This window comes from Triturus cristatus, chromosome 5_1 (assembly GCF_964204655.1).
Source record: "Triturus cristatus chromosome 5_1, aTriCri1.1, whole genome shotgun sequence".
Classification (NCBI taxonomy): Eukaryota; Metazoa; Chordata; class Amphibia; order Caudata; family Salamandridae; genus Triturus; species Triturus cristatus.
In genome coordinates, this window is record NC_140587.1 from 399,357,592 (window position 1) to 399,379,619 (window position 22,028).

General features: G+C 46.2%; 1 protein-coding gene across 1 annotated transcript in view; it reads right to left on the reverse strand.

Annotated features, from left to right (window-relative positions):
- The window catches only part of DCAF13 (DDB1 and CUL4 associated factor 13), a 350,429-nt gene that overhangs the window by 198,871 nt on the left and 129,530 nt on the right, over positions 1-22,028 (reverse strand). Inside the window, exon 7 of the mRNA XM_085605122.1 lies at positions 18,965-19,047. Coding sequence (XP_085461248.1) covers positions 18,965-19,047 — 83 coding nt within the window. The remainder of the gene's footprint in view (positions 1-18,964; positions 19,048-22,028) is intronic.

Below are 22,028 nucleotides of genomic sequence, written 5' to 3' on the forward strand. Positions count from 1 at the left end.
CAAACTGCCCTCAGCATCGAGAGGTCACTCAGCAACACTCTGCCATCCGGCTTTGATATGCAGGCAGCCTTTCACAGACATTATTATTCCTTATTTTCGCCGACGCGTTTCAAGGCTGAAAGCCTCTTCTTCCGGGCATGCAATACAACACATCAGAAGCTCGCATTTTTTCTTTCACTGACTTTATTTGTTTCCATGACCCCCACTGGGCGTGAGCTTAGTGCAAAGTCCATAGAGCATTATGGGGCATGGAGTCATAAATGCGAGTATAATTTTTCACTTTAGCTTCTGATGTGTTGTATTGCATGCCCGGAAGAAGAGGCTTTCAGCCTTGAAACGCGTCGGCGAAAATAAGGAATAATAATGTCTGTGAAAGGCTGCCTGCATATCAAAGCCGGATGGCAGAGTGTTGCTGAGTGACCTCTCGATGCTGAGGGCAGTTTGGAGGATAAAATTACACACGGCCGGCCCGGCCGTGGAGAGGAGCACCGTCACCAGCTGGGGTAGGAATTTCTTGCTGGCTGGGAGAAGCTGGTTCTGAACTGTTTGGGACCTTAAAGTGCAACATTCCAATGCGCAATGAGCCTACCTCACGAACATTACCTACTAAAGGAAAAAATTTGCTTTATTTAATACCACATTGGAACTTACTAAAGTGAAAAATTATACTCGCATTTGTGACTCCATGCCCCATAATGCTCTACGGACTTTGCACTAAGCTCACGCCCAGTGGGGGTCATGGAAACAAATAAAGTCAGTGAAAGAAAAAATGCGAGCTTCTGATGTGTTGTATTGCATGCCCGGAAGAAGAGGCTTTCAGCCTTGAAACGCGTCGGCGAAAATAAGGAATAATAATGTCTGTGAAAGGCTGCCTGCATATCAAAGCCGGATGGCAGAGTGTTGCTGAGTGACCTCTCGATGCTGAGGGCAGTTTGGAGGATAAAATTACACACGGCCGGCCCGGCCGTGGAGAGGAGCACCGTCACCAGCTGGGGTAGGAATTTCTTGCTGGCTGGGAGAAGCTGGTTCTGAACTGTTTGGGACCTTAAAGTGCAACATTCCAATGCGCAATGAGCCTACCTCACGAACATTACCTACTAAAGGAAAAAATTTGCTTTATTTAATACCACATTGGAACTTACTAAAGTGAAAAATTATACTCGCATTTGTGACTCCATGCCCCATAATGCTCTACGGACTTTGCACTAAGCTCACGCCCAGTGGGGGTCATGGAAACAAATAAAGTCAGTGAAAGAAAAAATGCGAGCTTCTGATGTGTTGTATTGCATGCCCGGAAGAAGAGGCTTTCAGCCTTGAAACGCGTCGGCGAAAATAAGGAATAATAATGTCTGTGAAAGGCTGCCTGCATATCAAAGCCGGATGGCAGAGTGTTGCTGAGTGACCTCTCGATGCTGAGGGCAGTTTGGAGGATAAAATTACACACGGCCGGCCCGGCCGTGGAGAGGAGCACCGTCACCAGCTGGGGTAGGAATTTCTTGCTGGCTGGGAGAAGCTGGTTCTGAACTGTTTGGGACCTTAAAGTGCAACATTCCAATGCGCAATGAGCCTACCTCACGAACATTACCTACTAAAGGAAAAAATTTGCTTTATTTAATACCACATTGGAACTTACTAAAGTGAAAAATTATACTCGCATTTGTGACTCCATGCCCCATAATGCTCTACGGACTTTGCACTAAGCTCACGCCCAGTGGGGGTCATGGAAACAAATAAAGTCAGTGAAAGAAAAAATGCGAGCTTCTGATGTGTTGTATTGCATGCCCGGAAGAAGAGGCTTTCAGCCTTGAAACGCGTCGGCGAAAATAAGGAATAATAATGTCTGTGAAAGGCTGCCTGCATATCAAAGCCGGATGGCAGAGTGTTGCTGAGTGACCTCTCGATGCTGAGGGCAGTTTGGAGGATAAAATTACACACGGCCGGCCCGGCCGTGGAGAGGAGCACCGTCACCAGCTGGGGTAGGAATTTCTTGCTGGCTGGGAGAAGCTGGTTCTGAACTGTTTGGGACCTTAAAGTGCAACATTCCAATGCGCAATGAGCCTACCTCACGAACATTACCTACTAAAGGAAAAAATTTGCTTTATTTAATACCACATTGGAACTTACTAAAGTGAAAAATTATACTCGCATTTGTGACTCCATGCCCCATAATGCTCTACGGACTTTGCACTAAGCTCACGCCCAGTGGGGGTCATGGAAACAAATAAAGTCAGTGAAAGAAAAAATGCGAGCTTCTGATGTGTTGTATTGCATGCCCGGAAGAAGAGGCTTTCAGCCTTGAAACGCGTCGGCGAAAATAAGGAATAATAATGTCTGTGAAAGGCTGCCTGCATATCAAAGCCGGATGGCAGAGTGTTGCTGAGTGACCTCTCGATGCTGAGGGCAGTTTGGAGGATAAAATTACACACGGCCGGCCCGGCCGTGGAGAGGAGCACCGTCACCAGCTGGGGTAGGAATTTCTTGCTGGCTGGGAGAAGCTGGTTCTGAACTGTTTGGGACCTTAAAGTGCAACATTCCAATGCGCAATGAGCCTACCTCACGAACATTACCTACTAAAGGAAAAAATTTGCTTTATTTAATACCACATTGGAACTTACTAAAGTGAAAAATTATACTCGCATTTGTGACTCCATGCCCCATAATGCTCTACGGACTTTGCACTAAGCTCACGCCCAGTGGGGGTCATGGAAACAAATAAAGTCAGTGAAAGAAAAAATGCGAGCTTCTGATGTGTTGTATTGCATGCCCGGAAGAAGAGGCTTTCAGCCTTGAAACGCGTCGGCGAAAATAAGGAATAATAATGTCTGTGAAAGGCTGCCTGCATATCAAAGCCGGATGGCAGAGTGTTGCTGAGTGACCTCTCGATGCTGAGGGCAGTTTGGAGGATAAAAAAAAAAAAATATATATATATATATATATATATATATATATATATATATATTCACTTAAAAAACCATAGGTTTCACACATGTTATAGTTAGCTGGACATTTCACTCGAAAAAAAACAATGAAATTCCCCCGTTATAGTTAGTTCAGATAACTATAATTCGCGCGCCCGCAATCCACTGCTCATGACGTCACATATCACATCACTCATGACATGGTCAGTGGCATCACTCATGACATCACTCATGACATCATCCCTGTGATAGAGTGGCGGTCGCGCGAGTTATAGTTATCTGAACTAACTATAACGGGGAATTTCATTGGGTTTTTTCGAGTGAAATGTCCAGCTAACTATAACATGTGTGAAACCTATGGTTTTTTAAGTGAATATATATATATACACACACATATACATACATATATACACATATACATACATATACACATATACACACATACATACACATATATATATATATACACATATACATATATCTTTGAGCAAGGCAATCTCGCCCGAAACGCGTCAGACTGCAGCTCTGTAAATAAAATCTTACAAGTGCCTGATTTTGGGATTCGTGTTGTCTCTGTTCGCCTGCTGGTGCGAGGAAGTGCGGAGATGGCGTGCTTTGTACATATACGCACATATACATATATATATATATGAATCAACAAAGTTGCCCTGTAGCATCTAGGAAAGCACTCGACAGTGCCCTGCCATCCGGCTGTATGCAGCAACATGCCTTCACGTTTCACCATGAGTCAGTTAGCCGACGCGTTTCGGGGTCAGGGCCCCTTCTTCCTGGGCTGCATGAAAGACTCTTGACATCAGGTTTTTTAGCATTTCCGGCATTATTCATTTCCAAACCCCCCAATTAGGCGTGAGCTCAGTGCAATGTCATAATGGTGCATTTTGGGGCTTAGAGTCCATTAACGTGAAACATTATTTACTTAAGTAAGTTCAAGAGCTCATTCATTAATTAAGCTGCATATTAAAACCTTGAGTAGGCAGTGTCACGATCTTGGCAAGTTGAAATTACGAGTGGGCACTGTGCCGATCCGGTCCCAAGCAGTTTGGTGCCGCGGCCTCGCACAGCTGGTACCTGCATTTCCGTCACAGCAGGCGATGGTGCCTCCAAACTGCTTGGGACCGGATCGGCACAGTGCCCACTCGCAATTTCAACTTGCCAAGATCGTGACACTGCCTACTCAAGGTTTTAATATGCAGCTTAATTAATGAATGAACTCTTGAACTTACTTAAGTAAATAATGTTTCACGTTAATGGACTCTAAGCCCCATAATGCACCAGTATGACGTTGCACTGAGCTCACGCCTAAATGGGGGGTTTGGAAATAAATAATGCCGGAAATGCTAAAAAACGTGATGTCAAGAGTCTTTCATGCAGCCCAGGAAGAAGGGGCCCTGACCCCGAAACGCGTCAGCTAACTGAATCAAGGTGAAACGTGAAGGCATGTTGCTGTGTACAGCCGGATGGCAGGGCACTGTCGAGTGCTTTCCTAGATGCTACAGGGCAACTTTGTTGATACACACATATATATATAAATATATATATATATATATATATATATATATATATACACATACATATATACACATAAACATATATACATTATTATTAAGACTTATATCACGCAGCGAATCATCCCAGGCGGGATCTCTCGGCGCTTTTGGCGACACAGTGCTAGCGGCTAAGACAGGGAATACGGCTTCAGAAGAGCCAGGTCTTTAAGCGGTTCTTAAATTGTTCCAGACTAGGGCAGGCGCGCAGATTCCAGTGGAGAGGGGCTAGATGCGAAAATGCGCGTCCTCCCGTTTTGGTTTTTCTGATTATACATTGTGAAGCAGATTCCCATTGCTAGATCTTAGTGAGCGAGCAGGTGTATAAGCTATTATTTTCCTCCTTAAATATAGCGGACCCGGCCCTGTATATATACACATATACATACATACACACACATGTATATATATATATATATATATATATATATATATATATATATATATATATATATATATATATATATATATATATATATATATATATATATATACACACATATATACACATACATATGCATACATATATATATACACACACACATATATATATATACACATACATACATATATACACACATACATATATACACATACATATACATATATACACATACACATATATATATACACATACATACATATATACATATGAACAAGTTACTTACCTTCGGTAACAATGTATCTGTAAGAAACATTAGTTAGTTAGATTCCTCACCTTAGAATATCCCCAGGCGTCAGACTGGATCCGGAAGATCTTTCGTCAGCAATACCCCTTGCGCGTCGCTAGGCGTCGTCTGCGGCTCCGCGTCCGTCGTCGGCGTCGTGCGCCGGAATGACGTCGGAGTACTTAGACGCCGCCCTCGCGCGCTGACGTCAGTTCTTGTACATAGCCTTCCGCGCCAGGAACGCAGAGCCATGCAAAGACCGACACTGGTGCCAAAAATAAAATCTAGGGGCCTGAAAAGGATAACCTTAACCCTAGATGTCAGTTCGCAGAACGGGGAGGATGGGTGGGTCGGTGAGGAATCGAACTAACTAATGTTTCTTACAGATACATCGTTACCGAAGGTAAGTAACTTGTTCATCTGAAAGAAACACGTTAGTTAGATTCCTCACCTTAGAATAGATACCCAAGCAATACCATCCCCGGTGGTGGGTCTGCGAACCAAGATCACACCAGAAAGTCCTGGAGGACAGAACGGCCAAAGAAGCCATCCCTCCGGACTTGGCTGTCAAGGCAATAATGCCTGGCAAACGTGTGTAGCGAAGCCCACGTCGCCGCCTGACAGATGTCCTGCAAAGGGACTCCCCGTCCCAAGGCAGTAGTAGCCGCTGTGGCCCGAGTAGAATGGGCGCGCAGCCCAACAGGAGGGTCCTTTTTTGCCAAAGAGTAACAAATTTTGATGCACAAAACGACCCACCGAGAGATGGTCCGTTTGTGCACAGCTTTCCCCTTCTTAGCACCCACGTATCCAACGAAAAGTTGGTCGTCCACCCGGAACTGCTTTGTGCGGTCCAAATAAAAGGAGAGCGCACGTTTTGGGTCCAGACGGTGGAGCCTCTCTTCCTCTTTGGAAGGATGCGGAGGCGGAAAGAAGGTGGGCAAGGTGACAGACTGCCCAAGATGAAATGGAGTCACCACTTTCGGAAGAAAGGAGGGACGAGGCCGAAGGACAACCTTGTCCGGATGAACAGACAGAAAAGGAGGCTTTGAAGATAAAGCCTGGAGCTCACTCACCCGTCTAGCCGAGGTGATGGCTACCAGAAAAGCAGTCTTAAGAGTCAGAAGACGAAGAGGACAAGTGTGAAGAGGCTCGAAGGGAGCGCACATCAGGAATGTCAAGACCAGATTCAAGTCCCACTGAGGCATTACAAAAGGGACAGGAGGGAACGTGTGAGTAATGCCTTTTAGAAAGCGTGTAACCACAGGGGACTTGAAAAGAGAAGGCTGATCAGGAAGCCGCAAGAAGGCAGAGATGGCAGCAAGATAACCTTTCAGGGTGCCCAGGGCAGAGCCCTGCCGGGCCAGAGAAAGAAGAAAGAGGAGAACCTCAGAAAGGGGCGGAAAGGGGATCCACAGCCTTTGCTGTGCACCATGCCACAAATTTGTTCCACCGGCAGGCGTATACCGTCTTTGTGGAGGGACGCCTGGCTGCCAGAATGATATCACAGACTTCAGGAGGCAAGTCGAATGGCATCAACTGCCGCCGCTCAATCTCCACGCATGGAGGTGGAGGCTGGACAGGTTCGGGTGGAGGACCGTCCCCTGCTGCTGCGACAGAAGATCCTCCCGAAGGGGCAGACGTATCGGGGGATCGGTCAACATACTGAGTAGCTCGGGATACCAGTATCTTCGTGCCCAATCCGGAGCCACCAAGATGACTTGGGCCCGGTCGTGCCTGATCTTCTTCAGCACTCTGGGCAGAAGTGGTATAGGCGGAAAGGCGTACAACAGACCGCAACTCCACTCGTGACGAAAAGCGTCGCCGAGTGAGTGCCGCCTTGGAAATTCCAACGCGCAGAACTGCTGACATTGCGCGTTCTCTTTGGTGGCGAATAGATCTAACCAAGGCTCTCCCCACTGCTGAAAGAGACCTTGCGCCACTTCGGAGTTCAGACGCCATTCGTGATCCATCATGCACCGGCGGCTGAGTTCGTCCGCTCTGGCGTTCAGAGAGCCCGCCAGATGTTGAACCACTAGGGTGACGCCCTGGTGTTCCAGCCACGTCCAGAGGCGCAGAGCCTCCTGACAAAGGGTCCACGACCCCACCCCGCCCTGTTTGTTGCAATACCACATGGCGGTGGTGTTGTCCGTGAACACCTGCACGACACTGCCCCTGACAGAGGGAAGCATGGCTTTCAGTGCAAGTCGGATCGCCCTCAACTCCAACAGGTTGATGTGGAGACGAGACTCCGCCGGAGACCAGAGGCCTCTGATCTCCGCCTCTCCCATATGGCCACCCCATCCCAGGAGGGACGCATCCGTCACTACGACATGCTCCGGTTGGGGAAGGGAGAGGCTCCTGCCCATGACCCAATCGCGGTCCGTGAGCCACCACTGCAACTGCTGTGCAGTGCCCTCCGAGATCAAGACATGGTCGGACAGGTTGCCGTGATGCTGGGCCCACTGAAACTTCAGGTCCCACTGCAGAGCCCGCATGCGCCGCATGGCGTGATGCACTAGTAGGATGCAGGAGGCCATCAGCCCCAGAAGCCGCAACACTAGCCTGACCGAAACCCAGGATAGAGGCCGAAAGATGGGAATCAGGGCCTGTATATCCCGGACCCGCTGTTCCGGTGGATAGACCCGGAACTGCGCCGAATCGAGAACCGCTCCGATGAAGAGGAGCTTCTGAGAGGGACTCAGGTGTGACTTCGGCACGTTGATGGAAAACCCCAGCAAATGCAGGAGATCCGCCGTAGTCTGGAGGTGGGAGACGACTGTCTGGGGCGAGCCCGCCTTCAACAACCAGTCGTCGAGATAGGGGAAGACTGGAACCCCTGATCTGCGCAGATGAGCTGCGACCACCGCCATCACTTTCGTGAACACCCGAGGGGCACTGGTGAGGCCGAAGGGGAGCACGGTAAACTGAAAGTGCTCTTGGCCCACCGTGAACCGCAGGTAACGCCGGTGGGCCGGCAGGACGGGGATGTGGAAATAAGCGTCCTGCAAGTCCAACGCTACCATCCAGTCTCCGGGGTCTAGGGCAGCTAGAACCTGAGCCAAAGTCAACATCTTGAACCTTTCCTTCCGGAGGAAGGCATTGACGTTCCGAAGGTCCAAGATAGGGCGGAGGCCCCCTTTGCCCTTCTTGGGAACCAGAAAGTAGTGGGAATAACAACCACGACCTACTTCTGGGCTCGGAACGCGCTCGACGGCCCCCTTGGCCAAGAGGGCGGAAACCTCCTCGTGGAGAAGATGCAAGTGATCCCCCGAGATACGGTGGTGCTGCGGTGGCATGGCTGGAGGGGTCGTCTCGAAGGGGAGGGAGTAGCCCCTTCGGACGATTTGCAGCACCCACCTGTCCGATGTGATGGACCGCCAGTGGAGCAGGTGATGGCGAACTCTGCCGCCCACTGGCGTGGAATGGGCCTGAAAGCTCGGACAAGGAAGGCTTTGAGGCGGATGTTGCCGGGGTGGATGTGGGCTGACCTCGTCGTCCTCCAGATCCGCCGCGGCGGAAACCACGTCCGCGACCGCGCGCAGGTTGGTTCTGCGGCTGGTGGCTAGGCGCACGTGAGGAGGCACCCCTTCCTTGGCCACGAAAGGGGCGAAAAGCGGAAGATTGCGACCGCGGGGCCGAGAGGCCCAAGGACTTGGCCGTAGCCCGGGAGTCCTTAAAGCGGTTCAGCGCACTGTCCGCCTTCTCGCCAAACAGGCGAGTGCCATCAAACGGCATGTCCATGAGAGTGCTCTGGACATCGCCGGAAAACGACGTGGACCGCAGCCAGGCGTGACGTCGAAGCGCCACAGTGGTGGAAATGGCCCTACCCAGTGAGTCCGTGGTGTCAAGCCCACAACGTATGGCATGTCGCGCGGCATCCCTCCCATCGGCCAGAGCCTGGGTAAGTCGTGTCCGGACCTCCTCCGGACACAGGGGCAGCGCGTCCTCCACCGCATCCCACAGAGAGTGGGAATAACGGTCCAAGAGACAAGCGGTGTTCAAAGACCGCAGGCCCAAACTAAGGGATGAGAACAGTTTCTTGCCAAACTGCTCCAGTCTCTTGGAATCCCGGTCCGGCGGGGCGGTCGGGAAAGAGGATTGGGAGGTGGAGGCCTGGATAACCAGGCTCTCAGGGGTAGGGTGTTGGGACAGAAAACTGGGGTCGCCCGGAGCAGGGCGGTGGCGCCTGGCAACGTTCCTGTCCACAGGAGGAAAGGTGGAGGGCTTGGACCAGGTGCCCTGGAGAACGTCAGTGAGGGCTTCATTGAACGGCAGCAGAGGCTCAGTGGAGCTTGCTGCAGATTGAAGCACCTCAGTGAGGACGTTCGTCCTCACAGCCACGGCAGGTAGCTCGAGCCCAAGGGCTGCGGCCGCCTTGCGCAGCACCACGGAGAAAGCAGCACCCTCCTCCGAAGCCACAGTCGGAGGAGAGATGAATCCAGTGTCTGCCGAGGTATCCAGACCACTGGCCTCCCCCAGTTCATCTGCCCAGTCCTGGGACAGTTGGGCCTGATGGGCCATAGGATCCTCGGATCCCTCCCAGTAGTCCCCCTCATCCGACTCCTGGTGTAGGGGAGAAAGTAACGGAGCCGGGCGGTAGACAAAATGTGTCTCTAGCGGCGTCGATCTCGGCGTCCATCGACGCCGGACCGGCGCCGGGCCCGGACCGGGACTTAACTGGGGCACGGCGTCGAGCGGAGTCGACGTTGGCGTCGGGGGTGGAACCGGAGTCGACGCCGGTGGAGGAGTGACAAGGTTGACCGGCGTCGACGGGGACTCGAGAACGGGTCCCTCGGGCGCTTGCGGCGTCGAGGCCGGAGCCGTCAACGGCGCCGGGGCCGGAGCCGCCGGCTGGCAAGGCAACCCAGTCGGGTCCGCGGGGCCCGAAGGCGCACCAGCGGGCGCCGACGGCGGAGCCAGGTTCCTCATGGCCGAGAGGAAGGCACTGACTTCCGCCGGCGTCGCGTTAGTCCCAGGGACCGGAGGGTATGGGGACGGACGCGGCGCCTGCGGCTCCGCCGGAGCCGCGGGGGTGGAACCACCCTGACCCTCGACCGAGTCGCGCGACCGGCGACGGGAGTCCGAAGAGCGATGTCGCCTCTTGGACTTCTTGGAATGCTTCGACTTACCCGAAGACTTTGTGTCAGGGTTTGAGAGCCAGGGCGCCTACATTGTTTCGAGTATCTTTCTGACGGAACTACAAGTCCCAGCAACCCCAGAGGAAGGGGAGGGGCTAATGACTTTATAGACACGAACAACGCCCGGACGCGTTGTTCGTGATTCTGGAACCAGGAGGCAGCAGCGGAGTTGTGAGCTGCTGCGGCTCAACTATTTCAAGCCTCCACTGCCAGGAGGAGATTTTCGTGAAAACCGGTTAGGAACCGCCGAGGGTTATCGGCCGAGGTTCCCAGGACTCTTCGACGGAGCAATTCCGGAGGACAGCGTGGTTCGCGGCAAGGCGCCGTTGAGGCTCAACTGACGGGGAGTTCCTCCCTCTCTCTCCGCTTCTTCGGAGCAGCACGCCAGGAAACCCGCACACCGTGTCAGGTAAACCGTGAACTAGCGCACGGCGAACTAAACCGTTGCTGGAGTCAAGACGACTGTGGTGTAAAGAGTTCTTTGTTATAGCTGTGTTCTTTGTTAGGGGCCATCGGGCAGCCATGTGGGTGGAGCCGGCCCAGTGCTTTCTTTTTGTTTGATAAATATCCGGAGCCTGCAGTAAAACCACGGAGTGGGAGCTGGGTTCGATATTGAGGTATTCGAGACCTATTGGTGGGAGAGAGAAGCCCTGACAAAAAGGGTTCTTCAAGCCACTGTTCTGTTATTATTTCTTCGGTTCATAAGTACCAGGCGTGTGGGGAGGAAGTGTTTGGTACGTATGAGGACAAAGGAGTGTCGAAGGGGTAGAGGAATGAATTGTCAGGGATTCCTGTGTTACAGTGTTTGCCTTTTTGTTTTGCAGTAAATATAGTACCCTGCCATTTCTGAGAGAAGACTGGAATTCAGGGAGACACAGTGGCAGGTATGAGAATTCACTAGTGAGACCGTATGAGAGTAGGGAACTGTGAGAGAAGATAGTAATCACATGTCCTTTGTTTTGCAGGTGTCCCTTCCCACGCAGATCCTACCCTTTCCTTTCCCTCACCTGATCGCCTCAACACTCTGTAGCATAATTCAATCAGAGTGTGGGGATGTCTGGAGGGGGACCCCTTTAAGCATCGCCCAGATCCTGAAGGAGACTCGGGGAGCCGTGACACTTTGATCCCGACGACCGATGGTGACGTCGGCTGCGGCTCCGCGACCGATCCTTGGACCTCCTCCTGGACCGGGATCGAGAGACGCGCGGAGCCGAGTGGCGAATCTCGAGAAGCTTACGGGACCGCTCCCGTCTAGCCTTCGAGGTCAGGGCCTTACAGTCCGAGCACGACTCCGCGTCGTGGTCGAGGCCCAAACAGTACAGGCACCGGCGGTGATGGTCCGTAACCGACATCAATCGGCTACAGTCCGTCCAGGCTTTAAACCCAGGCATCCTACCGGCACCGGTGTCGATAGACAGGATCAAAAAGGATCAAAAAGTTAGTCAAAAATTGACTAAAGGGGTAGCTCTCCCGGATCTGCGCTTACTGGCGCGGAAAAAAGAAGAACTGACGTCAGCACGCGAGGGCGGCGTCTAAGTACTCCGACGACGTCATTCCGGCGCACGACGCCGACGACGGACGCGGAGCCGCAGACGACGCCTAGCGACGCGCAAGGGGTATTGCTGACGAAAAATCTTCCGGATCCAGTCTGACGCCTGGGGATATTCTAAGGTGAGGAATCTAACTAACGTGTTTCTTTCAGATATATACACACATACATACATATACACACACATATATACATATACATACACATATATATGCATACACATATATATACATATACACATATATATACACATGCATACATATACACACATACATATATACATACATATACACACATACATATATACATATACTCATATATATATACATACATATCTCCTATATATACACATACATATACACATACATATACACATACATATACACATATATATCATAAAACATATCTTTTCTAATATCACTCCCTTTTCCCTTAGATGGAGTTCATTTAAGGTATATTCATTTTTGTGAGAAGGCTGGCTTGTATTTAGGGGAGAACAATGACTTCCAGGTTGTGTGCAAAGATATTGAAATGACCATATATTAATGTTTATGAATGAAGGCAAATACTGACAACATTCTTTTTTAATGTAGGGCTGTCAAGCCTACGTACAAGTGAGTGTTGAGATGTTGCAACGTTTGCAACACTGCGGTTATGGATTAAATACCCTGAACTGATTGAACTAGTTAACATAGCACACTAGAAAGCACCTTGAGCACTTTTGATATGCTGTTGACAATCTGTGAATATAAAGAAACAATTTTTGTCCAATTGTAATGTTAAATTGAGAATTACTGATTTAGAACTGTAAGTATTGGTAAATGACGTCATGTGAATCATATGGAGGCCTTTAAAATCTTACTGGATGTGACATGACTGTTGGAAACAAAGATGATATTGTGTACGAGACGTTAGGTACTTTACCGGGTCAAAAGAAGCACAATTATATCATGCTAATATTTCCCGATTTGCATACATGATTTGCATGGGATATAATGAGAAGAGATTTTTTTTTAATTCCCAACTATGTTGAAATGGATAGGGAACTCTTGTAACTTTGGACGCGATATATTTATTGGAAATTTAAATGGTACTTTGAATGAAGCTTGGAGTACTTTACCAGGCCAAAAAATAAATCATACACAAAACTCTAAGCATACCATGTTAAATGTTCCTAAATACATATATATGTTGCACTTGGTTAAATAATGTGTATGGAAACTATCGCTCTTTAACTTTGTAACTCTGAATATGGCCAAAATGGTGGCCGTCATATGCCTGTGTAAGACGGTGGTCATCGGTCTAGTTCATGACCAACAAAAATTGATTTAAATTGGGTGGTGGTACCAGGGTGATGCCTCTTTAAATAGACACTCTAGCTGCACGACTCTAAGGCCCTGTAGAGGGCTCCGGACTAAATGCATAGGCTATGTCCTTACTGCACGATGCACTTGTTTGTTTAAGAACAAAAAAAAATATGAAATAAAAACAACATGCAAAATTCCTGAGTTGTGCCGCTTGCATCAGAGGAATTGGGTGCTGTGACTCGGTGCGGTGAGCTGTTTTACTCTATCTATTCATCTATGATGGATAGATGGATGGATGGATGGATGGATATAATATATATATAAATGATTGAGTGGCGTCTCAGTAAAAACATCTTTATATTTGCAAGCCATCTGTGCCAGCAACATAGAGGAACAGCCATGGGCGCCTGCTTCGCCCCCAGTTATGCCAATCTACACATGGGCTGGTGGGAAGAGCAGATGCCCAGGGGTCACGCTAAGGAGCATTTGTTACAACATACCATCCTGTGGTCGAGATACATTGATGACCTATTTGTGCTGTGGCAGGGCACAGAAAGGGAGGCTAAACAATTTGTGAAGGAGCTTAATGAAAATGACCTCAACCTAAAATTTACAGCTAAAATAAGTCCTACATCTGTAGACTTCTTAGATGTTAACGTTCAAATTGGAAAGGAAGGACTGGAAACCTCTATGTTTAGGAAACCTACTGCAGGGAACACCATATTACATGTGGGCAGCTTCCATCCCACTCCTCTAATTTGGAGTATTCCATTTGGGGAATCATATAGAGTCAAAAGGGCCTACAGCACACACACAGCTTATGATAAAACTGAAAAGGGTATGTTAGTCCGATTTAAACAAAGAGGGTATTCCAATGCAGTATTAAATGCTGCAAGCAAAAGGACTCGTGAAATAGATAGAGAAAAAGCCCTATTTAACCATTCAAAAACTAGCCTAAAGAAAAAGGAGCCCGCACAAATGCATAGATTCATAACAACGTATAATCAGGAACATCAGAAAGTGAGACAGGCTATGCAGAAACATTGGCATTAATTAAGGGAAGACCCAGTCATTGGCCAACATATACCGAAATGACCTATGATAACCTATAGGAAATCTAAGTCTTTGAGAGATTACCTAGTTAGGAGCGAATACAATACGACCACCAAACCTAAAACCTGGTTAGCCAGACAGGAAGGCTTCAGAAAATGCACTAAATGTAAAGCCTGTAAAAACAGAGAGAACCATTCTACGATAGTGACCACTTTTAAAAAGACAATCAAAGTACAAGGCAATTTGACATGTAAATCTGAGTTTGTTGAATATGTCCTCACCTGTCCCTGCAAGAAATTATATGTGGGAAGCACCACTTTGCCAGTACATAAGAGGTTACTGCAACACATCAGAGCAATCATCAATAAAGATCACAGTTCTATTGCCTGACACTTTGAAAAACACCATCATAGTGACCATTCAGAGTTAAGATACAGCTGTGTGACACAAGTCCCCAAGAGAAAAAGGGGAGGTGACAGAGCGATAGATTTATGCAAACTTGAATCATGGTTTATTTTAGAATTAGACAGCAAAGGACCAATGGATTTTAACATGGATGAAGAACTTTACACCGTATGTATTGATATTCAGAGCTGATATGAATTGAGTCAGTGTTTGAATATTTGGTCTACCTTTTTAGATATAGAACGGATATTTATTACAGTCTTGATAATTAGAAGATGTACTATACAGAGAGATATTCTTTTAAAAATGAATACAGAGGATTTTATTTACCTGTGTGATTTACTGAACGAGAATTTTGTATTATATCACCATAATTGTATATAAGACTGAGGGTTTTATCGCATGCATATTATCAACTTGCTAAGAAAATACTGTGATGGAATTTCCCCGTAATCTAAAGCTTTTTCTATGTTTATTTAGTATGTTATTATTTAATTGTACACAAGATGGCGCATCCTGTCGTTAACAAGGTTGCGGGGAGCAATCGAAATGAGTCGACAGTCACTCAAGAGCGAAAAATTAAAAACTTCTGAAACTCACCAAGGAGTGCCGCCGCATCCCTTTGTGTTTGCTGTTGGACACAAATTATATATATATATATATACATATACATACATATACATATATACATATACATACATATATATATATACATATACATACACTTATATCCAGCTCAGTTTTCCGTCTCGCTCCCTTCACTCGCGATCGGGTGCTTCCAACGCAGTGACGGACACCGCGTGCAGTCAAAGCTCCTGGTACACAAACACACCAGCACTCACGGGAACAGTGTCCTGATTTTTATTACAGGACAAAAATCACAGCAAAACGCGTTTCGGCTACCGCCTTCGTCAATTGTAAGCGTCGTCGACTTTCAGTAGACATAAATACATTCTTTACATCACTAACATCAACATAGGACTTACTTCAGTCCAGAATGGCAGCCATTATTAAACATGTTAAATCATTCTTACTTAGAATGCATAGCATTATAACATAAGTTCTCACGCCCTGTATGGGCATTCTTACTACTTAAGAAACATGTCAAGCTTATCATTACACCCTGAATAGGTAATTACTGCCATGTTAAATGAAGTGTATTTGATAACACAATATAACAAAAAAGCACAAAACCAGATACTCCGTGGACAGCAATTCTCGCTACAAATGGACAGACAGTTCTTCCCCACTGTTCAAGCCTAATGGCATCTTGGTCTGGATATCAATAATATATCTAGATTCAAGTCTCCTCAATTGCAACTGTCTGTCGCCCCCTCTCACATTCAGTGGCACATGATCCAAACAGAAAAAGCTCAACAGGTCCCTTTTGCTCTGATGAAATAATTCAAAGTGTCTTGCCACCGGATATGATACATCCTTATTGTTAATGGCCCTCATGTGTTCTAAAATGTGTATCTTCGTGGGGTGTATGGTACTCCCTATGTAGCGTAAACCGCAAGGACAGACCAGGCAGTAAACGGTGAAACAGGTGTTGCAATTCATTAGCTTGTTGATCTTTTTAGGGAAGTCTAGACCAGGTATCCTATAGTGAGTGATCTTCTTACTATTTTTACATGCCCTGCATTTAAGACAAGGATAAAATCCTGTAATTTTTCCAAAAGGTGGTGTCTTACTCTCTTTGTTACAGTGACTTTGTACTAAGTCATCACGCAATGTTTTCACTCTCCTGAACGTCATGAGTGGTGCTTTGGGCATGTCTTTACCTATGATAGGGTCCGATTTCAGAATGTGCCAGTTCTTTCTGAATATCTTTCTAATGGCCTGAACATCCTCAGAATAATCAGTGATTATTCTGAAATTGTTATCACTCTCTTTCCTTTGTCTAGTATCGTGATCTTCATCTTTAATCAAGTCCAATCTAGATTTTACTTCCGCTTTCTTAATCGCTTCATCAAGGATATTCATATAGTAACCCCTCATCCTGAATCTGCTTATGCTCTCCTTAGCTGCCAGTTGATAATCAATATCAAGAGTACAATTCCTCTTGATCCTAAGAAGTTCGCCATACGGAATACTGGTTATTGTTTTTTCCGAATGGCAACTTCGGGCATGTAACATGGAGTTACCCGCGGTCGGTTTTCTGTGCAAACGAGTGCACAGTCTGCCCTCCATGGGGAACACCACCAGATCCAGGTAATTCACAGCTTTCTTACTTATCTCTCCTGTGAATTTGAGGTTGAGGATGTTATTGTTAAGTGTTCTAACAAATTCACTTGCATTTTGTTCAGTACCTTTAAAGACAATAAACAAGTCATCTATATATCTTGTCCAACTTACTACTTTCTCAGTCCAATGTGCATTGGTCTCTGCCCAGGCCACCTGCTCCTCCCACCAGCCCACGAACAAGTATATATACATATATACACACACACGCATAGATACACACACACACATATATAGATATATACATACACAATGGCTGGGCATGGGTAGCGAGTAATGCAGTAGCATGTGTTCAAGCCAATGCGCTTTTCAAGTCCTTGCATGTGTTCAAGCCAATGCGCTTTTCAAGTCCTTGCATGTGTTCAAGTCATTGTGCTTTTTTCTTATTGTTTTTCTAATGCTGAACAGCATTGGCAATATCAATATATTCAAAAGGTGAGACCTACTGTCTTCATAAAGGCATTGTACGGAGAAAAACAAAAAAGTGATATGTGGATGGCTTGAATAATTAATTATCAGCCACTGTTAATTAATATGGAACATAATACAGTCCGTGGTTTTGTTTTGTTCCACCATGCCACCTCAGCCATAACCAAATAAGCCTTTGTACTGCTCCATTAGGAACAGTCCAGTCCGAATTGCCAAGCCCTGTCCCCTATGAATGGGTACGCGAGCAACTCCAGAATGGTATGCACAGACATGGTTCTTGTGCCCACTGTGCCATAGGACTGATGCTGCAACCCTTTTGATTTTTGATGAGGGCCAGATAGGCTGAAACTGGTCTGGAATTGCTTGCGTTTCCATTTAGATGGTGTGTGGCCTGACAATTCAAACTGGCTGGTCTCTGTGGACTGCAATGCTGCCGAGTGCAAATGGGCATTTTGCCTATATGTTGATTCACGGAGTAGAAATAGTAAGGGGTCTGGTTTTACACATGGAAAATAACACGATAACACTGGTGTCAAATAGTAGAAGCAGAAAAACAGCAGTGTTGGTTGAAGAAAAACAGGACCAAAAGACAAAGACCTGAAGAGAAGTACACAGAGAGGTGATTGGGAGGGGAAAAGTGGTATGGAGGTATCCCTCCTAGCAGATTACATGGGGAAATGTTCCTTAAATAGGCATTTGTCATAACCATTTTGTTACAGTTGCATCATCATACTGACTAACACCACAGTTGCATAGATGCCTTTCCTTCCACGTACAGGGTGAATTGTTGGTTGTAATACCATTATGTCAGTGCAGTCAGAAGTTACTGGAATTTGTTATCTCACTAACGAATGTGTAGATAAGTGAGCTAGTGTAACAGAATTGTGCAGTTACATTTTTTTTGCATGCAACAGCTTCAAAGGTTTTGTAGCACAGAATGTAAGGGGGATTAGGTTCAAAAGCTTTTTGTAGGATGGGTTATTTGTCAGAGTCATCCTGCAGATCGGTTCCTGTTCAAGGGTCTACACTTATAAGGAATAGTCTATCCAGGTTACAGTGCAGAGGATTTGGTGTTACGATTGCTAAGTTGTGTAAAGGTGGATTATGCTATTTCTTTTGTATAGACCACAATGTGCCATTGGTATGCCACAGAAGCATTTTTGGCACATTGAGAAGGACTAACCTAATGGTCTGAGGTTTCCATCACATTCCAAATTCCACAGTCTGATTCAGATTGAGCAGATTCTGCTATCAGTTGTATGTTTTATGAATGTGTAGGTTATTATGGGTAGGTGAAGGTGTCTACTGAAAGGAGTTGTGGGCGACTGTTCTTGGTAGCTACTGGGAGAGACAAGAGGGTTGTCTCAAAAGGCCTGTGCATCTTATAAGTTGGTAGGCATGCCCACTGCCCAACAAAAGTATCCATGGTCGGAGAATAGGACCTTCATCACTGTCCTTACTAGGCAACAGGGGGTGATAAGGATGTTGCTACTTTTTTCCTTTTTCTATACAGTAGTGTCTGGTTATTTGTTTTGTCAGGAGATATGAAATGACGACCAACTTTGTGACTGGGATTTAGAACAATATACAAATGGGAAATGTATTTAGAATTAAATTCAGTGAACACACATGTAATTTTTCAATAAATAACATTATTACCCTAAAATTAAAGTTTAAAAGTAACTCACTTGTAGTCTTCATTTGCTGCAGTAAATATGAATGCTTCCATGGGGTTCCAACAAAGGGAATTTGATCGCATTTCCAAGATCACCTATTAGAATGACAACAACAGAAAGTGTTTTGCTGGTAAATTTTTAAAAGCAACTTCTATAAAACAGCAGCTCTTTATCTTAAGCACTCCAAGGAGAGAGAAGAAAAACACAAGTCTACTTTGTAAAGTGTTAATTTGCAGCCAGAGCAGTTTGGTGTAGACACCATGTTTACGTGCTTTATCTGCTCATTTTATCGACCTCAGTGTCTGCCGGATACGAACACAGGATCAATCTGTTAAACTTTGATCTGTACAATGGATGCATTATACTACTGAGCCACCACAGAGACAGACTATCGTGTCATAGTTTTAAAGCACCCCATTTCTTACTTTAATTTAGTACAAAAGAAGGGGTAACTTATATGTACGCGTTCAGGTATGTAGATGTTTTTCTGAGGAAAAGTGAATAAGTCTACACAATGAAATAGGTGAGACAACAATAAAGTAGTAACATATCTGCCAAAACAAGAGTATTAGGTACCAGTAATTGTTAGCATTGGGCAAAACTACAGTCCCCTCTTAAAACATGGTCTCTGACTTATATTCAATGTTGCTTGGAGATGAACCCTACTCACTATCCCCACACCCTCTCTCAAGCGAAAGTAATAACCTATTGATAGATGCCAGTCTGGCCAGACTAAAGATGGGAGTGGAGTGCTCGACTGCAAGCATGGTGATAATCAATAGACAATCAGCTTAGCAATCGTCTTCTTATTTAGAGCAACACAATACTTAGGATTCCTGCTTTCCTGAAGTCTTACTAAATTGTAAAAGATGGTGAAAGAAAATAATACCACAAAACTTGTCAGGAAAGGTTCAAAGACAGATGATCTTAATGACAACCAGATTGTTAAGCCAACATGAACAGGGGTGGCGGGTAACTCCCAGGGTATTAAAGTGCCTAACAATTTTAGCTTTGTAAAACCCATCCTAAAAATCCAACCAAGCAACAATATGTACTAGCTGTAAAGAGAATGGACAACTCAAGTTTCAGAAATGTTCAGCAGCATCCTTGAATGAAAAAGAAAGTAGATGAAACATTGACAATCGTACACAGGTACAGCCCAGGAATTTCTAGAGCAAGCCCTCTAACAAGAAGTGCAAGAGTTGCAGCATTGTAACAGTCCTTGACATGAGCAGAACAGGTACTACACAGCGCATGCTTCCTCACACAAACAATGCAGGCAGAGTATGAGCAGCAGTAGTGCAAGCTCCACTCACAGTGTGTGTGAGAGTGTGCTTAGGTGTGACCGGTAATACATGTGGGATGCTTTGGAGGGGTGGGTGGGTGGGGGTGTGTGTGTGTGTGTGTGTGTATATATATATATATATTCACTGAAAAAACCATAGGTTTCACACATGTTATAGTTAGCGGAAATTTTACTGATAAAAAACCAGTGAAATTCCCCCGTTATAGTTAGTGCAGGCAACTATAACTCACGCGACCGCAATCCTCTGCTGATGCTAATACTGTATTTAGACACTTATTTGCCCATGTCTTCTTCCATACATTTTTAGCTATACATATATAACAAATATTTTTTTTTCATAAAGACACATATGTCATCAGCAGAAGATTGCGGTCGCGTGAGTTATAGTTGCCTGCACTAACTATAATGGGGGAATTTCACTGGTTTTTTATCAGTAAAATTTCCGCTAACTATAACATGTGCGAAACCTATGGTTTTTTCAGTGAATTTGCAAGGTTTTTTAAATGCTAATTCCTAACTATAACGTGTGTGAAACCTATGGTTTTTTCAGTGAATTTGTACGTTTTTTTAAATGCTAAGTTACTTTACGCCATTCGTGGCGTGCGCGCCCACTTAACGCAGTTCGTTCCGTGCGCGCACGGTGCGCTTCGCGCACCGTGCGCGCACAGTAAGCACGCGGTGCGCTTCGCGCACCGCGCGCCCACTTTACGCAGTTAGTGCCGTGCACGCACGGTGGGCACGCGGTGCGCTATGCGCACCGCGTGCCCACGTTACGCTAGATGGGCCATGCACCGTGCGCACATGGAGGACATGATGCACTTCGTTTTGAAAGGTAATATTTTAATTTTTCGTAATTTTTATAAGCCATGCACAAATGGTGCCCTTCGGGCACCATTTGCACACGGGGTGGAGAGAGTGTGGATAATTTTTTCTTTTATTATTTTTTTTAAAAATATTATAGTTTATCACACCGCTTATAACCTATGCACAATTGGTGGCCTTCGACCACCAATTGCACACGGGGTGGGGAGAGTGTGGATAGTTTTTTTTTTTTTTATAATTTTTTACCGTACGCGTACGGTAAGCGTAATCGGCGAAATTAGCGAAAAAATAAAAATTACATTTTTGCCCTTGGGGGATCTTTGGGGACTCCCTCAACATGGCTATGTGTGTGGGAGCTGTCTAAACAGCCCCTTTACATGTTTTTGGGCTTTATTTTAAAACCTAACTCTCAGTGCGAGAGAGAAAATGGCGGCCGCCGCTTCCTGGTTTCGGCCGATTCGAATGTTTACTAAGATCTAAGAGCCAATCAGAATCGCGCTCGCGCACGCCACCGTACGCGTACGGTAAGCGTACCGTAAGCGCACCGTAAGCTGGCTCAGATATATATATTGATTTAAAGGCTATTTTCTCAGAATCTACTGAACAGATTTACACCAAACCTACAAAAGGCACTTCCTTGACCTGAGGACTACCTCTCTGCCAAATTTTTAGTAATTCTGTTCAGCCGTTCGGGCTGTAGCCCTGTCTAAAGGTCCTATGGAAAAATGCATGGGAAAAATGCGTTTTGGGACCCCCCTTTTATCTCAGCCCCCGCTTGACGAATCCCCCCCGAGACTTTCAGGGTAGGAGCGGAGCGTAGCGCCCCACCTATTTTGAAAAATTCGCGAGGATTCGTCGACCGGCGCCAAAGTTATTCAAAATAGAATGTTGCGGATTTCCTATGGAAACGTGGTCCTAACTATAACTACCTACTGGCGACCGCCAGTA